Below are 15,844 nucleotides of genomic sequence, written 5' to 3'. Positions count from 1 at the left end.
AACGGTAACAAAATTGATATCTTCTATCAAAATAATTTAATGTTTTGAAAAATATTTCATCAGAATGTTATAAATGCATGTGCCACATTTTAAAACAAGCTTTATGCTGTGAAAAAAAAGAAAAAAAAAGATTTATTGTGGGGGAAAATAAATGGTCCAAGCATAAAGCCCTGGGGCACACCTTAAAGTCCAGGTAGAAAATACATTGAAAAGCTAGCACACTGAATTCATAGCATTCAAGCTAACAGATGAACTGATTTTGAGGATGCAGTTCTCAAATGAACTCTATGTGATTGCCAGTTAAAGCTCCTGTGTGAAATTTCTTACTGGTGACAGATTAAATCATTGCCAAAGTCTATCAGTCTTAAAAAAATCAAATCGAATTCCAGTGTCAGAAATATCAATGACTTGTCCGTCTGAGTGTTAAAATACAGAAGAATTAGCTTTCCCTTGTTCATGACAAAATTGGTAAAGCTATAAGATTTACCACTTTGTCCACAGGGGGTGCCAGAATCAACACAAGTTGAAATCATAGCAGCATTTACACTCTGCAGAAGTTATCTATAACTATAGCTATATAACTTGATGTGAAAATAATAAACAACAAAATGTATACACGTCACTTATTTCAAGAATCAGTGGCTTGTGGATGCAGACATGTAAATGATTGTTACTGTGGGACTTAGAGTAGCAACTAATGTAATTTCTGTCAGTCACAGTCACTTGAAAATTTACACTACTTCTGCTTTGAATCAGATTTTCTCTCTTCGCAGATTACAACAAAGGTCAGATTGGGGCTTGACTGGGTACTCAGTGATGTAACTCTTGTGTGTTTAATCATGAGTGTATTATCCTGAGGGTACCAAATTTGGAGCTTTGTTTACTGATATTATCTAATCTAGTCACATGGCCTAGTGTGCCCCTCTATATAGGTGTTTTTTGTTTGAGTAGGTCCAAAATATTAAATCTGTCAGGGTATATAAACCAAATTTCAGTCCAGGGCAGATGCACTTGACGCCAGTCTCTTTCTGCAGTCTTAGCTCCTCAGTCATGCCGCGTCTAACAGTCCTCAGCTTTCTGCTGACATGTGCTGTGTCTCTCAGCAGTTCAGCTATTGTTGTAGACAATGGCATGCCCCTCCTTTGGAATCAACTGGGTGATCTGTCTCCAAAAGATGGTGTCCTGACAATTAATCCCTGGCATATCTTCAACCGCATGGCTATTTACCGGTTGATGATTGATGCTACAAACCCGGTAATGGACCCCATGGGACCAGGTGAAAATCAGAATCCTATGTTTGGGCTGCCGCTTCAGCTTGGCTGGATGCTGACTTCTGGTAAGATGAAACTCATTTCAAATCTCTGACTCAAATCAATGTGAAAGTGGATGTTAATCATTCTGGGGCATGAAGCTTCATTTTCCAAAATCAACTTCAGGAAATCTCCTATCTTTAAAAAGATGACTTCTACTGCTGGTATCATAAATAAAAATGGAAAAACGGACATCTTTTATGGTCCCACACCTATTGTATGACAACTTTAAAGACTGCCAAAAAGTCTAGAGACAAACTAATGTCAGTGTTAATGTCTTGATTCTGCAGGGCGTCTTGCTGACCCCACAGGTACAACAAACTGTGGCATGGACCCAGGAGAGCCTGCGTGTATTTCCACTGCCAGCTGGTGGGCCTGTAAGTCAACTATACACAATATTTTTTTTATCAAAAATTGTCTAGGCCTGCTCAATGAGAAAACAGAAGTGACACAAGCAGTGATTTGGTGTTATAAACATCAAATTTACCAGACCTAAACAACAGATTAAAACGATATCCTCTTTTTCAGGTGAGAACTACTTTGTCTCAGTGCTGCCCTTCCTCTCTGTTGTGCAAAACAAATTCTTGGGGGAGGACATTCAGGTATATAAGAAGTTGTCTTTCTTAAAGTGAAAAGTGAAAGTTAAACACAGTTAAGAACTACACCTGAAAGTCAGGTCAAACCAATTTGAATGAATACTATTTAAAAACAAAAACAACAGAAGCCGACCTATAATCTTAGGCTATCTAAAGGCTATTTTGAAATTGGGCTGGTCAAAAAGTTACCTTTTTTTTGTAGTCAATAGATTGTAGTGACTTTTTATTTTCACCTACCTGAACTTTTCATTTAAGAGATGACCAATGTACAAAAGTTCACAAACTATCCAGAGCCAGTTTACCCTCAAATATCAAAATTTTTCTAATGATTGGTGATTTTGATTCATTAGGTCCAGATTCAGCCGGTTGATGGTGTAACAGAGTACTGCAACACGTATGCTGGGTGTTTAGCTCTCTTCCCTGATGCCATGACTAAGTGGGATAACTTTTTTAAGGTACATGAAATGCACTCACACACATCAATCTTTATCCAAAGTCCTGATTTTGAAACTGTGAATCAATCACTTGGCTGCAAGAGTTGCTGGATTGGTTGTATAATTTCTTTTTTGTTCTTTTGTTTGATCAAGGGTCTTCTAGCCAGTGGTGGTTCTTCTGCTCCTGACAATGAGAAGAAGGACACTCTCCTTGGTCTCTACTGGGAAGCCCATATGGCATCAATTGACGCATCTTCTGCATGTGATGCCAGGTAATTTATCTGTCCCCCTGCCTATTCATATAGCCATCCAGCAGCAATGAGAAAGGTTATGAGTTATAAGGTTTTGGCTATTGGATTGCTTAAAAAAAGAAAGGTTACAACAAACCACAAAGGACATGCTCAATGTACAGGTTTCATCAATAAGTAACACAATCTTTTGAGGCTAAAATACCTTTTGATTTTTGATTTTTGGTTTATTTATTTATTTATTCTATATATAAAGAATAACATATATTTATGTATACTTCTTTGTTTTTTTTGGCTCAGTCTTACGTGGTTACATGAGGAACTGCACTCTCATTGATTTTGCGAATGACTGATCTGGTCTTTTTCTTCAGTCCATGGTATTTTAACTTTATATGATACAGTTAAATTTCTACATGTAACATATATATATATATATATATATATATATATATATATATATATATATATATATATATATATATATATATATATATATATATATATATATATATATATATATATATATATATATATATATTTATTATCAAGGTCTTATTAACATAAAAAAACAGGTTTTTTCACCTCCCCCCAAAAACAAACAAAAAATAAAAAAAAGAACAGAGAAGAAACCAACGAACAAAAATATGTAAATATATACTACTAATGAACACACCCACTCACACATAAAAGGACAGAAAAATCTATACATATACAATTACAATTGCAATGCACCCTAAAATTCAATTTCATCTACATTTTATGGTTTAAAAGTGAGCCAAGAAAGGTTGCCAGATATCAACATGTAACATGTTACCAATAGTTACGTAGTGCTGCCGTTTATAACGTGACAAGTGACAACACGCAAAATTTGTAAACTCCATTCTTGCCCTTGTTGGTGAAAAGATGGCTGTGGTGAAGATCTGTTTAGTGGTGCTCACAGCCCGGTGCACTAAGACTTGCCGGTTACCTTTAACATGAGTGAATCCTGGCTATATCTTAGAAGTGCTTATCTACCAACTCCAACCTTACCAAACAAAGCTAACATTATCTGGCTCTTCAATTTATTGATAGGCTCTCAAGTTTGAATAGACCACTGCAGTATAATTGCTGCATGTATTGCATCTGATCACAAACAGCTGATTTCACATTTTAGCCTTGAGCCTGTGCTCTATCACTCCACTGTTTGGCTTTCTTCTGCTCATCTGTTCCTTTTCTTTTAGCCAGTTCAGGTCCAGTTACTGCAATAACTACAAAATGAATCCAAGAAAAAGTTTTAATCAGAGAATCAGATCAGATCTTGCTTCTCACTGATAAACTTTGTCAGCCAGCTTAGTGTCAAAGGGCGGTTCAGTCTGCCTGCTGTAAGTGGACTGGTGAGGTACACCACAGATACTAAGAAGTAGCAGAAATAACTGATTCTGATAATCTCATTTAAAATTTTGGATCATGAACAGACAAATATATAAAACTGAAACAATTTTAATATCACCTATAAGCCCTCAAAGGGCCTTTATAACAAAACCCATCACTAACTCTTGATTCCCTTTTGATGGTGAAATTGGTGGTCTGCTTGCTTTGATTTTGTTTTCCTTGTACTGATCAATAAAAGAATAGCAAGGTCCTTGTCACCAAACTCTATTATTATTTCTTGATAATTAAGTGTATAAAAACAAAACCTTTAATCTTGGTGGTGTCTGTCTCTGTCCTGTGTCCTCTCCATCAGGAAGAACCTCCTTTCTGGGCCTGAACTGTCATTTGCTAATGCCTGGCTGAACTCAACTCAGTATGTTGCTGCAGCACATTTCCAATCCGGTCTGGAACTGGCTACTAAGTTCTTAGAGCATCTGCCAAGTCAAGTCCTAAAGGTACATGCTTACAATTTCCTCATCTGTGTATATATTCTAAGTAGCATTTTTGGAATCTGTATATATATATATATATATATATATATATATATATATATATATATATATATATATATATATATATATATATATATTTCTGTTTCTTCTGTCATACTTGGACAACAAGGAGGATGATGTTGCACCAAACATTGAAAGACTGAGTCAAGAGGAGAACCAGATGCTCATGACCTTCACTTGGTTGGATTCGATCAACACTAGAATGAGTGAGACAGTCACACACAGACACACAAATATCAGTGATTTTTTAAAGTGATTTTTGAACCATTTATTTCATATATTTCCCAGGCGGGACATTGGTGAGTGTGTGGCAAAAGGCGATGTGCACAGTGTCAACAAGAGAGAAGGGCCGAGCACTTTTGGAGAGGATCCTGCTGAATACTGACTACAATGCCATCGGCTTCTTGGGCGATGTCACTTTAATGGCTGCACAGTGTGCGTAAGATAAACAGACAAACAGAAACTCCAACTACTTTTGAGCTAAAAAAGAAATTGAAATTATACATAGATTATTACAATCAGATAAGAATTTCACCCGTCTGATGGTATAGTGCTTAAAACCTTGCATGTAATACTACTTTTGGGACATTTGATAGATTCAAGAATTTGACAAACGGCAGGTAGTATTTAAAAGTATGAAACTTTTAGTATAGGATTTGATACTTTGTCACTGTCAGATGAGTTTACAGATTTGTGGTGGCTTATCATGATTAAAAAAAACAACTGTAAAACACCACATTAATTCAAGTTAAATAATGATTTAGTGTCAGCCACCAACACCGTTACTACAGTCCTATAGCACCCCCCAGTGGTCATTTCATCTGATTACGAGACAATAGTCAGTCTTATGATGAATGGGTGAAATCTGTTCCTCAGTGAGTGATGACAATGAACTTTGAAGGTTTCAATTGAATACATTTACAAGAGTTGCACATGAATGTGTGAAAACTTGAAATAAATCCTTTTGAACTTTTAAGTTTGCATGGTATCACTATTGGATTATGTGGGAAGAGCATCAGTATTCAGAGATACTTTTGAATAATTTGAATGCAAAATGAAATTGTGGATAACATGGAAGTCACATCACGTCAGATTCCTTTAAGATAGCTGCTTTTTTGTAAGTGCACTGAAAACACCTTCACACCACAGAATTATAGCAATGGCCCAAAACACGAATCAGAGGTGCTTCTTTGATAAACTCAACAAATCTTTAATTGCATGGCACTTTTCTGCTGCTTTCATGCTATTCTAGCATGTGGCTAACAGTGTATCTTGACAGCACAGACATAAAACAGTAGCATAGGTAGATCAATAAAATGTCCAAACAAAACAGAGGGTGGGTAGTAAATAATCATTAAATAAAATCAACAAAGCATGATCAGATTAATGGCAGAAAATGAAATAAAATGATGTAAAAGAACATGATGGGGTGCTGAGCCTGTCTGATGTTGCAAAAGGTGGTGTGTGAAACTGCTGTAGAGTTTGTTGTCGCCGTGGTTTCTTCATAAAGAAATGAATTATTGTTTTTCGGAACAAATTTATTTTGAGCATACTCGTAACCAAAAGCTTGTAGATAATATTACTTCAGCTCTAATTCAAACCAGAAAGAGCATTAATACATGAGTGTTTAAGTTGAAACGTTTGACACAATGCTTAAAGGGTAAATCCAAAAGACAACTATAATTCAAGTCTGGTATAGCATTGGTTTTAGTATCAGAGAATTTGTTTTGCTACTGAATCAGTTAATTACACAGTAACTGTATTTTTCATAGAGAAATTTAAGTAAAAATGATCTAATAGAACATGTTGGCAAAAAATAAAGCTTGTCAGATTTAGAGTCGTATCAATTTCCATCTCCAGGCTCAAACTTTGACATCACGTCTCACCATTATATTTTACAATGCCTTTGCATAGCTGCTGTCAGATCCGACCTCGTTGGACAAATTCTTTTTGACATTTTTCTGATACATTCAAGACCTGCCCCTACTCCTCTTTGAAGCACTTCATCCTACACTATGAAAGGCAATTTTTTTGTTGGCTACCAAACAACAGCAAGTATACCTTGAAGGGCTTAGCATCACAAAATGCGCACAAAATGTTTTTTTTTTTTTTTTTTTTTTTTAGGTTTGGCCCCATTTGTGTTCTTTCATTTTTGTTCTTGCTTTGGTATCAATATATGATGACGTAAATTATATACTTGAAAATAAATAAAGCAAAAACACTCAATGAGAAGACTTGCCCAAACTTTACAGGTACTGTAAATATTAACCATAACTTCAGCATTAACTTGCTAAAGAATCTGAGAAATCAAAAGAAATTCACAAAGGATCTCAGATGATTTTTGTCAAATACTTCTCCAAAATTCACCTTAAACATATTGAACCCTTTTTTCAGATATACTCTAATTGAAAAAAATATTTCCATAAGTCAAAGCTCATATTTTTTATTCAAAACTGCTTTTGATTTGGGCTATGAAACAGAACCAAACATGTTCCTCTGCCTGTAGCTCACTGACTAGCTGTTCAAGTGTATGGGCTTTAAAGAAAACAACTATGCAAAGAAACTAAAAACCAGCCTTCTTCCCCCCAATAATTGCTGTACACAAGCATGACATTTTGCCAAACATTCTGCTGGTCTCTGCTGGTAATGTTTATATATTCAAACTATGCTTCTTTTCTATGTAGCCTGTTTTTAAAGGGCAATGAAGAGTGGCAGGAAATACACAGCAGGTAAGAGAGGGTTGAATGAACTGCAGCAATGGGCCAAGGGTCGTAGTCCAACAGCTGCACTGTCAACACACTGTCGCCTCTGTAAATGGGTTATCTGTTTGACCTGACATTAAACCAGAATCCTATCTTTTCTAGCATGTTAAACATACTGAAGTAACTACTATTTATACATTTCAACAGAGTTTGTTAAATACTTACTGGAGACATGCGTTTTCATATCAGTTAACATACTGTTATGGCTTAATGAGTGGTTGATGAATATCTGTTTTCACTGACTGATGCTGTTAAATAAAGAACAGGTTGACTGATGGCCAACATACAAGGCCGATTTAATGTTGTTAAGTTTCCATAAAAAAAACACTGTTTAATTGTGTTTAATTGTGAAATCAATTATACCATGTACATTACAATTAAATGTATACATTGTGTCTTAGCCACTAACATGTTTTAATAGGGTTTTAATTGATTCACAAAGTAGGAAAATGCATATATACATACATACAGGACTCTATTTTATTGTATTATTTTAAATATAATAACTGTATTTATATTAACCACTGTCCAGTGCTATGGAATTGATCTGCTGTCATTCAGGGTTGGAAAAGATGACGGTGGCTGGAAAAAGTTACTATAGCAGAATGGAAAATGGTAAAATGAATTTTCGGGGAGAGGGGAAATATTGCTCGACAAAGCCTGATGATGATGCTGAAAAGATCATTTATTTATTTATTTATTTAATTGAGCTTGTCTGATGCCAATCGTTTTGAATGCTTTGGCCCAATTAACTATTATATCTACGTATAATGTATAATTCTGGTTTCAGTATTTTGGTTTTGATACAATTGAACATGTAAATTTCGAAGTGAACAAAAATAACCAGTAGGCTAATGAATTAAACAAAATTTGCTTAACAAGACAACCACAGAAAAGTTCAATTTAAAAGATGAAACAATTACATAGGTCATATAGACGAATAACCAATTTGACCAGATCAAATCCAGCAGGTCACAGCGGTTGCTCAACAAGTTTCTTATAACTTTCGCAAATTTACAATTTTTCTGAAATCAGCCGACACACAGTATGCGCAGAACTCTGCAGCTGTGTCTCTGGCTGTTTTTCAAACCGACTACTACACTAGCCGTGCCTACTATTTTGTTTGAAATTCAGTCTGTAGTAGGCAGTATGCGAAAACTTGCAAAATCTGTAGTATGCCAAAAATCCCTGGATGTCCTATTGATCCAGGAAAATTCTCAGTATAGGCTACATCACACCAGTCTACCTGGCATACTGTTTCCCAAGATGCACGGCGCCAATGTTGTTTGTCTATGTGAGTGGCAGGTTTAGCCGAATTAGCGTCATCTACTGGAATGAGTCAGCAGCACTATAACTACAATACAACAACACTAATGTTAGACAATCTGTGAGATAGAAGCAAAGTGATGCGAAAGAAACACTGGTAAATCTTGTCACTAGTTATAAAAGAGGTTTTTACATCTACAAATTTATTAAAACCCATGAAAACCAGCCTCTAAATCACCTTTTTAAACCATATGTGGTACATGGAAGTGGTTTTTCCATCAGCTGTACAAGTAAAAATCCCTTCCAGATTTATTTTCAGTGAACAACACTGTTGTAACACTGGACCACCATGTATTCGACATTACCTGGTGAGGTCTTGGCAGAGGTTTGAATTGGTGCCATTTGTAGAAAACAAATGTGGGAACTTTGCATTAAAGTTTGAGAACTGTGACTCAAAAATTCAGTTAGAGGTGCTGAAGCAAAAATGTTATAACTATATCCGGTCTCCCCTACTACAAAATGGACCCAGCAGAACAGTCATACTACATATTACATGCAAAAGTATGCAGTACCTACTACTACATTCATATGTAGTGCAGTTGGCGGATTGGAACACAGCCTCTGTAACTCTCGTGGCATGCTGGTGGTGTGTTCAGGACCGTCGGTATTTTCTGTACTACTGAAAATACCCGGGGTTGCACTGGCTTACACGTGAAGGATCTGTGTGTGGTGCGGACAAAATGACCCCTGAGTGTCAGAAGAATATCATGCACATATGTAGGCCTACATATGTCAGGGAGGGGGGGACAACAAATGTATACGTGCCCCCCCATGGCGCCACTGTTTCTTATCCTGAGTGAACCAAATTTGGAGCTTTGTTATCTAATCTAGTCACACGAGGCCTTATGTTCCTCTCTATGTAGTTTTTTTTTTTTTGAGTCGGTCCAAAATATTGAATCTGTCAGGGTATATAACCCAAACTCCAGTCCAGGGAAGATGCACTTGACGCCAGTCTCTTTCTGCAGTCTTAGCTCCTCAGCCATGCCGCATCTAACAGTCCTCAGCCTTCTGCTGACATGTGCTGTGTCTCTCAGCAGTTCAGCTATTGTTGTAGAAAATGGCATGCCCCTTCTTTGGAATCAACTGGGTGATCTGTCACCACAAGGTAGTATCCTGGCGGTTAATCCCTGGCAGATCTTCAACCGCATGGCTATTTACCGGTTGATGATTGATGCTACAAACCCGTTAATGGACTCCATGGGACCGGGTGACAATCAGAATCCTATGTTTGGGCTGCCACTTCAGCTTGGCTGGATGCTGACTTCGGGTAAGATGAAACTCATTTTAAATCAATGTGAAAGTGAATGTTAATCATTGTAAATCAACTTCAGGAAATCTCCTACCTTTAAAAAGACTTTGCAGCTTCTACCTGCTGGTCTCATGAATAAAAATGGAAAAACGAACATCTTTTATGGTCCCACACCTATTGTATGACAACTTTAAAGACTGCCAAAAAGTCTAGAGACAAACTAATGTCAGTGTTAATGTCTTGATTCTGCAGGGCGTCTTGCTGACCCCACAGGTACAACAAACTGTGGCATGGACCCAGGAGAGCCTGCGTGTATTTCCACTGCCAGCTGGTGGGCCTGTAAGTCAACTATACACAATATTTTTTTATCAAAAATTGTCTAGGCCTGCTCAATGAGAAAACAGAAGTGACACAAGCAGTGATTTGGTGTTATATACATCAAATTTCCAGACTTAAACAACAGATTAAAACACTATCCTTTTTTCCAGGTGAGAACTACTTTGTCTCAGTGCTGCCCTTCCTCTCTGCTGTGCAGAATAAATTCTTGGGGGAGGACATTCAGGTATATAAGAAGTTGTCTTTCTTCAAGTGAAAAGTGAGAGTTAAAAACACTGAAGAACTACACCTGGAAGCCAGATCAAACCAAATTTAATGAATACTATTGGAAAAACAAAAACAACAGAAGCTGACCTTTAATATTAATTAACTTTAGTTGTGTTTCTTTCTGAAGGAAGCTCTAACCAAAGGCTTTGTGTAATTCTGGTGTAAAATAACATTTAAGCCTGCATGAAAATGAGGAACCTATACATCTTGAGAAACTATACTCAACCAGCTGTGCAGTTCTTACAATTATAAGTATAATTTCAGCCTAGCCAATAAAGGCTTTTTTTGAAATTGGGCTAGTCAAAAAGTTACTGTGCTTTTGTATTCAATAGCTTGGGGTGAGATTTTATTTTCAGCCATCTTTACACACCTACCTGAACTTTTCATTTAAGGGTTGACCAATGTACAAACAATCAAGAGCCAGTTTACATTCAAATGTTAAACAGTTTTCTAATGATTGGTAAATTTGATTCATTAGGTCGTGATTCAGGCAGCTGATGGTGCAACAGAACTCTGCACCACGTATGCTGAGTGTTTAGCTCGCTTCCCTGATGCCATGACTAAGTGGGATAACTATTTTAAGGTACATGAAATGCACTCACACACATCAATCCATGTTCAAAGTCCTGATTTTGAGACTGTGGTTCAACAATTGGCTGCTGGAGTTGCTGGATTGGTTGTATAATTTCTTTTTTTGTTCTTTTGTTTGATAAAGGGTCTTCTAGCCAGTGGTGCTTCTTCTGCTCCTGACAACGAGAAGAAGGACACTCTCCTTGGTCTCTACTGGGAAGCCCAGATGGCATCAACTTACGCATCTTCTGCATGTGATGCCAGGTAATTTATCTGTCTTTCTGTCTATCCATCTAGCCATCTAGCAGCTAATAGCTACCTATGAGCCATGAGCAAGCTAGCTATTAGCTATGAGCTATTGGCTATTGGCTTGCTTAAAAAAAGAAAGGTAAGCACAAAGGACATTTTCCATGTACAGGTTTCATCAATAAGTAACATTGTTTTGTTTTGTTACTACTTAAAGCCAATGTGAGAGCTATACAGAAACTGTAGCGTTTTTACAGGTTAAGGACTCCATTTCCCATGGGTGCTGTCAACCACTGGCATCATGACATCACTCTTGTCAAGATGTGCTTTTGTTTTGGAGCAAATTGATAGAGAGCAGATCTTTTTCTTAACACTACTTTTCTTTGTTCTAGGCAACTTTTTGCAGGATGCAAAGAGACAAGTTATCCACTGTTACGTAGCACTGCTGTTTGAAGTGCGACAACAGGCAAAATTTGTCAAGACTTGCCTGTTACCTTTAACATTAGTGAATTCTGGCTATGTCTTACGTGCGCATATCAAAGCTCATCTGAGCAAAGCCTTTAATCTCTCTGGTGTCTGTGTCTGTCCTGTGTCCTCTCTTTCAGAAAGAACCTCCTTTCTGGACCTGAATTGTCATTTGCTAATGCCTGGCTGAACTCAACTGAGTATGTTGCTGCAGCACATTTCCAATCCAGTCTGGAACTGGCTTCTAAATTCTTAGAGCCTCTGCCAAGTCAAGTCCTAAGGGTACATGCTTACAATTTCTATATCCATGTTTATATTTTAAGTGGCATTTTTGGAATCTGTATATATATGTGTTTAGTCAACTTTGTTTCTTCTGTCATACATGGACAACAAGGAGGATGATGTTGCACCAAACATTGAAAGACTGAGTCAAGAGGAGAACCAGATGCTCAAAACCTTCACTTGGTTGGATTCAATTAACACTACAATGGGTGAGACAGTCACACACAGACACACAAATATCAGTGATTTTTAAGGTGATTTTTGAACCATTTAAGGTGAATTATGATTATTATGTATTTCATATATTCCCCAGGCGGGACATTGGTGAGTGTGTGGCAAAAGGCGATGTGCACAGTGTCAACAAGAGAGAAGGGCCGAGCAATGTTGGAGAGGATCCTGCTGAATTCTGACTACAATGCCTTCAGCTTAATGGGTGATCTCACTTTAATGGCTGCACAGTGTGCATAAGATAAATAGAGACAAACAGAAACTCCAACTACTTTTGAGCTAAAGATGAAATCAAATGATACATAGATTATTACTATCAATTATAGTCTGATAGTGTAGTGCTTGAAACCTTGCAGGTAATACTATTTTTGGGACATTTGATGGATTCTTTCTTGAAACACAAGAACTTGATTTGGCAAGTAGTATTTAGTGGTATTTAAAAGTATGAAACTTTTAGTATAGGATTTGATACTTTGTCACTGTAAGATGAGTTTACAGATTTGTGGTGGCTTATCATGATTAAAAAAACAACTGTAAAATACCACATTGATTCTAGTTGAATAATGATTTTGTGTCAGCCACCAACACCGTTACTCCAGTCCTACAGCACCCCCAGTGGTCGTTTTATCTGTTTATGGGGCGATAGTCACCCTTGGTGAGTGTTGAAAATGAACTTTGAGGGTTTCAATTGAATCCATTTACAAGAGTTGCACATGAATGTGTGAAAACTTGAAATGAATCCTTTTGAACTTTTAAGTTTGCATGGTATCACTATTGGACTATGTGGGAAGAGTAACAGTATTCAGAGATACTTTTGAATAATTTGAATGCAAAATGAAACTGTGGATAACATGGAAGTCACATCGCATCAGATTGTTGACGTGATGTGACATGTTGCTAAGTTGAAATATGTAGCATAATGTTAAAAGAGTAAATCCAAAAGAAAATTATAATTAAAGTTTGGTATTAGCATTGGTATTAATATAGGATAATTTTTTTTCTACTTAACTGGTTAATTACACAGTAACCTTTTTTTCCAAAAGAGAAAGAATTGTATTTATACATTTCAGTAGAGTTTATTTAATACTTCATGGAGACATGTATTTTCATTTCAGTTAACATACTGTTATGGCTTAATGAGTGGTTGATGAATATCAGTTTCCACTGACTGATGCTGTTAAATAAAGAACATATTAACTGATGTCCAACATACAATGATGATTTGATGTTGTTGAGTTTGCATTTAATAAAAAAACCCTGAAAGTTTAATTGTGAAATCAATAATTCCATGCACATTACAATTAGAGGTATACATGGTGTCTAAGCCACTTACATGTTTTAAATGGATTTTTTATTGATTCATAAAGTAGAAAAATACACATACATATATACAAAAAACACAAAGTAATGCTGTCATGAACATGTCTTTATTATATATAACTTTATTTATATTCATCCACCCAGTGCTATGGAATTGATCTGCTGTCATTTAGGGTTGGAAAAGATGACGATGGCTGGAAAAAAGTCACTATAGCAGAATGGAAAATGATAAATTGAATATTTGGGGAGGGACTAATGTTGCTTGACAAAGCCTGATGATGATGATGCTGAAAAGATTATTTATTGTAAATATTATTTTTTAATTGGGCTTGTCTGATGCCAATTATTTACAAATGCTTGGCCCAGTTAACGGGAACATCTATAATTTATAATTCTGATTCAAATATTTTGGTTTTAATACATTTTACAATGTGAATTTCAAAGTCAACAAAAATAACTGGTAGGCTAATGAACAGTTTACTTTTAAAGAAACAACAGAAAAGTAAAATTTAAGTAAAAAGATGAAAAGATTACATAGGTCATAAAGACGAATAACCAATTAGACCAGATCCAGCAGGTATCCTGTAGGTCACAGAGTTTGCTCAACAAGTTTCTGATGCAATAGACTACAGGTTATGGTCCTTCAACCTGCTGGATATTCTCTTTTGATAACATTCAAGAGAAAAATCAATTCAGTGAAGCAAGAGTCAGAAGTATGTAGAAAGCACACCAGGGTTGGCGTTATGGGTGGGCCCATCATTTCCAAGCCCACCAACTTTCTGACAGGTCAACCCTAAAATTTTTTTGGGGAAAAAAAATCAAAACAAAAAAAAAACAGTTTAAAGGAAATTTTTGTAAAAAAAAAAAAAAAAGTCCTTTATTTTCATCATTTTGTTATCATTACATGCCCTGTCTCTATTAATTTGTTTTAAAATGATATGAGTGTCAATCTTTCAGCCTGTTGGAAAAGCAACAACAACAATTAAAGAGTTTAGAAACATTTAGCAGCATGGTTTACAGATAAGACAAGACAATGATTTTGGGAAAGACTGTAATTTTTTTTTCTTTTATTAAATTCTGGTCAATGTTGTTGTTGTTGTTCTTACAACCTATGATGAAGGAAAGTTGAGGCGGTGCAGTCTGCTGGTGTGTAAGAACACTAGTCTTTGGCCAGGACCATGGAGAGCAATTGCAAGTAAACCCGTCTGATGCACTAAAACCTTATAAAATGCAATAAGATATTAAAGAAGTAAAATGCATCTAAATTTACTTTATAACATACAAGTAGTAGTTGTAACAGTAGTACATACACATAGATATATAGTAATAGTTATTTATTAACTTTTGTGATTTAAAGCCCTCCCAAAATCAGTTTAGCCCACCTTAAACTGAAACCCTGGCTCTGTCTCTGGAGTACACTGACCACCAAATTACTGAGAACAGTTTTCCTGTTTATTATTTTACATAGACTATTTTTTATTCAGTTTTTACAGTATGTGATTATAAGAGTCACATGAAACAAAACATTAAATGTACTGTTATGAGTCAGCTGTGTTCACCGTCCCCAGACTCCATGACCTCCTTTCAGAGACAGTGAGCAAACACTACATGGTTACTAAACTTCTGCTTTCCAGCAAACAGGCTGACCACTGTTGACTAACGCGGTATCACCAGGCTGCATCACTGTTTTATGAGTGTTTTAGAAAGCATTCTTGAACTTATAGTTATTAATTATTGTCATTCATGAATTCCTCAGTCAATTTGTTTTATTCAAAAATTCTATTTGTTCGCACCCTGGGGAGGCAGAAAATGATCAAGATTATCACAGTTTATGCCAGAAAAAAGATTAGTGCTGTGTCATTTCAATAAATGTGTTTGTTTCCCACTCAGTATATATTTAAAAATGTAACAAATTGTTACATTTTGGTTTTTATTGCATTTTGGGCTCAGTACTTTTGTTACGTTTTGTGTTTTATTGCATTTGTGTTCGAGTGTGTGTGTTCACTTTGAAGGATAGGGAAGTTGCTGGATCAGCACAGTTGTCTAATGTTCTGTATTTAACCTGTGAGTCCTGTTTTTGTCTCCTGCACCACCTGATTCAGGATTATGTTCATTCCCACTGATGCTCTCTTTTACATCCTGCAATAAATCTTCCACTGAAAATCAGCAAATGTTGCTGCGAGAATGTTAACTTGGCACAGCAGGGATACTTGCATTACATTGGTCTCATTTTCTCTTCATTTGCTACCAGTAAAATCAAGAACATTTTCATTTGGGAGCTTT

The 15,844-nt window shown here is 36.2% G+C and overlaps 2 protein-coding genes across 2 annotated transcripts; both read left to right on the top strand.

Annotated features, from left to right (window-relative positions):
- The first annotated feature begins 1,050 nt into the window (after window positions 1-1,050).
- LOC141802319 (protein LEG1 homolog) lies at window positions 1,051-4,953 on the top strand. Its single transcript, XM_074685857.1, has 8 exons — window positions 1,051-1,336; window positions 1,601-1,687; window positions 1,839-1,912; window positions 2,257-2,361; window positions 2,494-2,612; window positions 4,312-4,453; window positions 4,620-4,716; window positions 4,799-4,953. The coding sequence occupies exons 1-8, from the start codon at window positions 1,051-1,053 to the stop codon at window positions 4,951-4,953; spliced, it is 1,065 nt and encodes a 354-aa protein (XP_074541958.1).
- Window positions 4,954-9,579: 4,626 nt separating this feature from the next.
- Window positions 9,580-12,520, top strand: LOC141802272 (protein LEG1 homolog). The gene is made up of 8 exons (XM_074685807.1): window positions 9,580-9,865; window positions 10,100-10,186; window positions 10,336-10,409; window positions 10,929-11,033; window positions 11,166-11,284; window positions 11,872-12,013; window positions 12,126-12,222; window positions 12,327-12,520. The coding sequence occupies exons 1-8, from the start codon at window positions 9,580-9,582 to the stop codon at window positions 12,479-12,481; spliced, it is 1,065 nt and encodes a 354-aa protein (XP_074541908.1). The 3' UTR covers window positions 12,482-12,520.
- The last annotated feature ends 3,324 nt before the right edge of the window (window positions 12,521-15,844 follow it).

The sequence above is a fragment of the Halichoeres trimaculatus genome, unplaced genomic scaffold, assembly GCF_033239565.1.
Source record: "Halichoeres trimaculatus isolate MK-OKI-2021-1 unplaced genomic scaffold, fHalTri1.1 fHalTri1_scaffold_13, whole genome shotgun sequence".
NCBI classification, from domain to species: domain Eukaryota; kingdom Metazoa; phylum Chordata; class Actinopteri; order Labriformes; family Labridae; genus Halichoeres; species Halichoeres trimaculatus.
The sequence above is the reverse complement of the archived record's forward strand: the minus strand, read 5'-3'. Positions and strand labels throughout refer to the sequence as shown.

Coding starts and splice junctions, on each gene's coding strand:
- LOC141802319 (XM_074685857.1), top strand. CDS start 1,051: ATGCCGCGTCTAACAGTCCTCAGCTTTCTGCTGACATGTGCTGTGTCT. Junction 1,337..1,600: donor TGGCTGGATGCTGACTTCTG/GTAAGATGAAAC, acceptor TTGATTCTGCAG/GGCGTCTTGCTGACCCCACA. Junction 2,362..2,493: donor AGTGGGATAACTTTTTTAAG/GTACATGAAATG, acceptor TGTTTGATCAAG/GGTCTTCTAGCCAGTGGTGG.
- LOC141802272 (XM_074685807.1), top strand. CDS start 9,580: ATGCCGCATCTAACAGTCCTCAGCCTTCTGCTGACATGTGCTGTGTCT. Junction 10,187..10,335: donor CACTGCCAGCTGGTGGGCCT/GTAAGTCAACTA, acceptor CCTTTTTTCCAG/GTGAGAACTACTTTGTCTCA. Junction 12,223..12,326: donor TTCAATTAACACTACAATGG/GTGAGACAGTCA, acceptor TATATTCCCCAG/GCGGGACATTGGTGAGTGTG.